This window comes from Papaver somniferum, chromosome 8 (assembly GCF_003573695.1).
Source record: "Papaver somniferum cultivar HN1 chromosome 8, ASM357369v1, whole genome shotgun sequence".
Taxonomy (NCBI): domain Eukaryota; kingdom Viridiplantae; phylum Streptophyta; class Magnoliopsida; order Ranunculales; family Papaveraceae; genus Papaver; species Papaver somniferum.
In genome coordinates, this window is record NC_039365.1 from 13149020 (window position 1) to 13155464 (window position 6445).

The window sequence follows — 6445 nt, forward strand, 5'->3', positions numbered from 1 at the left end:
TTTGGTTTAGACTTTGAATGGCATGATCAGATAATTCCACTACGATTTTTTTTTTCTTTTCTGGAACAATGAATTGCCTCCGACTCTGGATCAGCCGACCAAAAACCAGTAACATGTTATGTCAACTTCACCCACTTTAAAAAGAAATCCACTCGTGTGTATCCTTCCACTAGATCTACTTGTTTTTATCCGGTGTGGCATTTAGTCTATAAAAAAACAATCCCAGTAGAGCTCAAAAATTCAACCCCTAAAAAATTAAATAGAAGCATCCAAAGCAAATTTCGATGCAGTTGTACACACACTGTCACTGCTACTAACCTGGAGATCTTCACCATTTTTTTCACAGAGTAAAACAAAACATATCATATAAGAAACTACCCCTCTCCTTCTTCCATTTCAAAATTTTCTCTCACTCTCCTCTCACTTTCAAATTCAAATTTCTAGGGTTCTTAATTATCTCTTCTTCCTTCCTCAGTGCATTTCTCTATTTTGCTTCTGTGTAGAAAGGAGAGAATTGAATGGAACTTGATTTGTTCTTTCTCTTTCAATTTCTGTAAACAGGTCTATCTTCTTAAATGCTCCTGTTCCTGTTTCTTTTCTTATCTAAGCTTTCCAGCTACTTAAACATTCTTCATTGTCTCTCCTCTGCAATTTCTTTAAATTCAATGCAATAAGTTTCCATCTTTCTTTTCGACTTATTCCATCAACACATTCCTTCTTGTTTGATCAATCATGGAAATTGAGCTGAAATCAAAAAAGAAACCAGTGATGGAGAGAAGAATTGTTCTTTTAAAAGATTTCTTAAAAGAAGAAATGAGTTCATGTTCATCAAATGGATTCAAATCATTTCCAAGAAAAACTTGTTGTACTTATTCAATCAGACATCTTGTTGAAATGGATCTTAAATCTAGAGATCTAACTAAAAACCCTAGTTTCCCTAAAAACCATCATCTTCTCAGAAACAAATCATCATCCACAACAACAACATCAACTACAATTTCAGCATTACAAAAAGCTTCAGTTGCTGTAATCAATGTAGTCAAGTACTTAACATTTTCTTCTTCATCATCATCATCCAGTAAGCTATCTTCAATATCATCACCATCGTCATCATCAAGGAAACAGGGGAATTCATTATCAAGAAGTGTTTCGAAGAAATTAAAAAGTACAAGTTTCTGGAGAAAAAATAACAGTGAAAAGAATAACAGGAAAGTTGAGAAAGAGATCATTAAAGATGCTGGGAGAGTTAAAGATATCATGAAATGGAAATCATTTCGTGATTTACAGAAAAGATCATCTTCTTCGTTATCGATTCAAACAATTACTACAACTACTAATACTATTTATAGCTGGTCACCATCATCATCCGATTCAGAATGTGATACTCATCATTCTCGTGAATTTAAATCATTCAAACACAAAAAAGATGCAGATTCTGATTTACATTGTTCTTCATCAGTTAGTATTAGTACTGGTATCAGTAGTTCAGTATGTCCACCTGAAATTGATGATTCAGACAAGCTGAATCAAAAATGTAGTACAAACCAAGAAATTGTGGAAGAAGAAGAAGAAGAAGAAATTTCAATTCCAAAGGTACTAATTATTAAACTATTAATCCTAGTGGTAATTATCATAATATCAGTTTTAATTTTGAAGATTAGGTACCATTTTTGAATTCTTGTGTTTAATTCTGTGTCTGTTGGTAAGGGTTTATGAGTTTTCAAAATCAATATCAATCGGATTCGATTTCTTTCTTTTTTAGTATGAAGGGGTATTTCAGATATTTTAACGATTCATAAACAGCTGGTGATGGGAGTTTATGTCCACGTGTGATGCAATAAATGGGGTAAATCTAACATTTTTTCGGGAGTCCCGAAATTAAAATTTTATTCAGCGGAATTCACGCCGTTACTTCACGCGTTAACTATCAGGGCTTTAAGGTTGTTCACTGTAGCTATGTTATTTTTCCTGACAGTTAAATATAGACCCCTTGTTTAAAGCCTTATTCACAGTTAGCACCCTATTTATTCTGTTGTTTATGTTTAGATCCCTAATTTTAGTAATTTAATTGGTAGTTGGACACGGTTACGAGAGATTAGGGTACTTTAGTCATTTAATATATTCTTTTTAACATTTTGTCGGTCTCTCTGGCTTAGGTATGCTAGGTAGGAGTATCATTTTTGACAGCACGTAATGCTACACGCACGAGCTGTCCACGTGTATTGTGATTAGGCACACTTTTCAACTAATCTAGGGCTGCCAGTTGACTTTAGTCCGTTCAACCCGCTGACCCTAACCTAGCTTTGTGAGATCATAGAATGTCAACCACAGCAGCTGGTGGTTGATCTTGTAACAGATAACCCCCATTTTGATTAAGAAGTTTTGTTAATCCCATTAGGCAAGGGTTCTTGTCTTCTCAAATATTCCATTGATTTTTCGGTTGATCGGATCTTTCGCTACCAAAGAAATATGCTGGCACTGATTAAATTGTTTTAAAAATGTTTATTTTCCTGTTATATGTGTACTTATTGTGTCATTTGTTGCCCAGCATCATCACTGTATACAGTTGTTTACTTATTTTCCTGTGGGTGTCCTCCTTGTTAACGTGACATAAATTTTTACAGGGAGATCTGCGGGGTGAGCAGAGCCATCAGTATGGGAAGGTCCAGCAATTTAACAGTCCAGTTTCAACTCTTGATTTTCCCAGTGAAGAAGATGAAGAAGAAAGTAGCTCATCTTCTTCGTCATCTTTGTTTCAATCTAGCCTTGGCAACATGGAAAGTAAGTTGCATATCATCATCAAACATATTCGATTCGAAGTGTCTATAATAACCTGAACATTACTTTTGAATTTCGCGATTAGGGGACGTGCTGCTATAAACAAACCATTAGTTAAAAAATATGAGATTGTTTACACCTAATATCACCTGAACAAATCTATTTTTTTGTCCACTTGACACCATAGTTAATGGAATCCCAATTTTTTAATTATACAGCTAAATCTTACAGAATGTGTGCAGGCAATTTTTAATGTATGCATGTGGTAACTCTGTAAATGACATATCACATTGGGAGTTAAATGCTAATGACCCTTTACAGTTTACATCACATGGTAGGGATCTCTAAGTAGCCCCATCTCATGCTAGACTTGAGATTTGGAGGCTTTAAATCTAGATTTAGACCATTTAATTCGATTTAGCCGATGTTGGCAATTGATGTGGTCCAAAATTATAGTTATGCAACTTGACATGTTCCTGCATTAATCTCATTCGTATTATTCGTATGTATGCAATTTAATGTTGTGTAATTTTGGTTAACAGAGTCGAAGAAAAAGCTTATGCAGAAAATCCGTCGGTTTGAGGGCCTTGGCCAACTAGACCCCATCAATTTAAGTAAAAGAATTGCATCATTTGAGGCTATACTGAGCCATGATTCTCTTGAATCACCAAGTGATAGTTATGCATCGTCGATTTTCACAAGTAATAGTTCACACGTTATATCATCGGTATCGGAACAACAAGAAGAGGAAGAGGAGGAAGAAGAAGAAGATCAAATGTCCAAAGCAGAAGAAAAGGCGAAAAAGCTCTTTCAATGTACCATCAAAGAAACAGCTAGAAATGAAGAGAATAACCTCAAATCAGTTAATAGTATTGAGGATCTTCTTTTGCTTGATTTCTTCAAAGATGAAGTCATGGAAAGAACTACGAATGAAAGGATGGTAGTAAGTAAAAGCAGTGAGGAGAAATTGGACAATGAGTTGTTGAGAGTAGCCAAGAATTGGATGAATGGACAGTGTGACCCGTTAGACTGGGGTCTTCAAGATAGCAGAAAAGTTCACGTTAGAGAGATGGAGAAAGGTGTGCAATGGAGAATTAGTAATGAAGACATAGTATTTGAAATGGAGATTATGATTACGGGTTCGTTAATGGATGAAGTGTTAGCTGAACTCTTTATCTTGAGTTAATTTTGGTTTAGAAGCACAAAACTACAACCGGACTCCATTCAATTCAAGTACAATTGAAGGGGCAACTACTTCTGCATCCTTTATTCTTTTGGAAGAAAGGAAAATGAAAGAAACAGATATACTACTAGTAGTGATTCGAGAGCTTCAAAATTGAAATGGGACTTAGTTTGTGAATATCTTAGGATAAGTTAAGAAGGCTTAATTCATTTGATAGGGTATTTGGTTAAGAACTACTGGTTCTTTTTCTTTTCTTTTTTTGGTGCCCAACAATATGAAAGAAGCCACCTTGAGGACAACTAAACAGTAGTTTTTGATTCAGTAGGGAAGGGGACCATCATCAATATTTTCCAGCTTTTATTCTGTTTATCTGAAAATCTACTTCAGACCTCAGTCTTTGTTGCTCTGTGTTATTTTCTTGAATCTGTAAACATATTACCAGAAGTCCTCCTTGAGTAGAGGCAATCCTTAATGAGGATGGAGAAAGGCAGAAGTGGTTGTTTCTTGGGGGGCATTTGGCTAAAGTGGAAATAAAATAAAACAATACGCTAGACATATGCCATCACTTATTTAATATTGGTTTCATGATAGTGTATTTATAGAACTTTATCCCTTGGAATCAAGGGCCATCATAATTCATAACTAGCAGCGGACAAGTTATTCAAATGAGTATGGGTACAATGCAGGTCAACCATTGATATCAAGGAGTATTTAAACACCTGCAAAATTCTAAGTAACGGCAGTGTTTCTTAGAGCGTTCCTGGCACCCAATCCCCAAAACAGCTTTACACACTGATAAAACCAAGGGACGAAAGAAAAGTTGAAATAATTGGCATCTCTCCAAGTTTTTTAAGTATCCAACCCAAGGCCTTCTTGTTTCCTGGATGCAAAAATCTGACATTGATTCCAAATTCTTGCATCATTTTGCGCATCATGCATGGTGCACCACACTGGGCAGTAGGTTCAGACTTCCTCTTAAAGGCGGAGAATGGCTAGGCTAGCTTTGGAATAAGAAAATTGCTCAAAATTTTGAGAAAATGACCGCCTTTGCGCCCTTGGTTATTAGGTTATGGTTATGGTCTTCATTTCACCAACTTTAGTATTTTAACTTTTCCGGCCTTACATGTAACCACTAACCGAAAATGAAAAACTCCTGAGTAGTTGATGTCTTGAAGAAGTTTTCATGTCTTATGAGTGAAAGTTTGATCCGAATGAGGCCGCTTCTCTAATGAGCAACTGATGATATAAAAGGAGAGACAACAAAAACAAGATTTAAAAAATAATAATCGATAAACTTGGAGCATGTTAACCAGTTCTTGTTTCAAAAAAAAAAAAAAAAACCAGTTCTCCACAAAATTTGAATACAACTATCATTACCAACTAGTTTATATCTTTGGTAATATGCTGTCACATGTCTTTATGTTGGCAACAAAGAAATCATGAGATGGTGGAGATAACTGAATAGAAATGATTGAATTGATTTTCAAGAGTGGCATCGGCTCCCAATCCCGAGTACATCTTTACACACCGATAAAACTAAGGTGGCCAAAGAAAAAATTTGATGCATCTCTTGAAGTTTGATTAGTGTCCAACCCAAGGCGATCTTGCTTTCTGGACGCAGAATCTGACATTAGTTCCAAATTCTTGCATCATTTTTGCTTATCTGCATGGTGCACCACACTAGGAAGCAAGTTCAGGCTCCCTCTTGAGAATGGCAACTTAGAAATAAGCAAGCTGCTCGTAATATTAAGAAAATGACTGTGTTTGAGCCCTCAATTAGTTGTTTATGTTATCGTCCTTATTCTACTACCTTTAACATACAAGGGTTTTATGTTTTTATGTTACCAGAGATGAAATACTCGTCTTGAATAAGTTTTCATGTCTTATACGTGAAAGTTTGATTTATACGAGGACCGCTTGTCAAATGAACAACAAAAGCAAGATCTGACGATATAAAAGTTTTGAGCATGTTAAACAATTCTCCACGAGATATAAGATTACACTACTATACTAGTAATGATCACAGAGCTTCAAAATTGTGATGGGACTTAGTTTGTGAATATGTTAGGATGAACTTAAGGAGGCTGAATTCATTTCATAGGGTATTTGGTTAAGAACCACTGGTTCTTTCTCTTTTGTTTTTTGGTACCCAACAATTTGAAAGAAGCCACCTTGAGGACAACTAAACAGTAATTCTGAATTCACTAGGGACGGGGACCATCATCAATTTTCTTTTTCCAGCTTTTATTCTGTTTATCTGAAAATCTAATTCAGATTTCAGTCATCAATCTTTGTAGTTCTGTATTACTTTCTTGAACCTGTAAACATACTACCAAAGTGCCATTTGGCTAATGTGGAAATAAAATAAAACAATATGCTTGACATATGCCATCACTCACTCAATATTGGTTTTATGATAATATTTATAGAACTTTATCCGTGGGATCAAGGGCCATCACAATTCATAACTAGCAACGGACAAGT

General features: G+C 35.4%; 1 protein-coding gene across 1 annotated transcript; it reads left to right on the forward strand.

Moving 5' to 3' along the window:
• Positions 1–260: 260 nt before the first annotated feature.
• On the forward strand, positions 261–4512 carry LOC113301410 (uncharacterized protein DDB_G0271670-like). The gene is made up of 3 exons (XM_026550191.1): positions 261–1593; positions 2625–2781; positions 3321–4512. Exons 1-3 carry the CDS (start codon positions 733–735, stop codon positions 3962–3964), a joined length of 1662 nt encoding a protein of 553 aa, XP_026405976.1. The 5' UTR covers positions 261–732; the 3' UTR covers positions 3965–4512.
• Positions 4513–6445: the final 1933 nt, after the last annotated feature.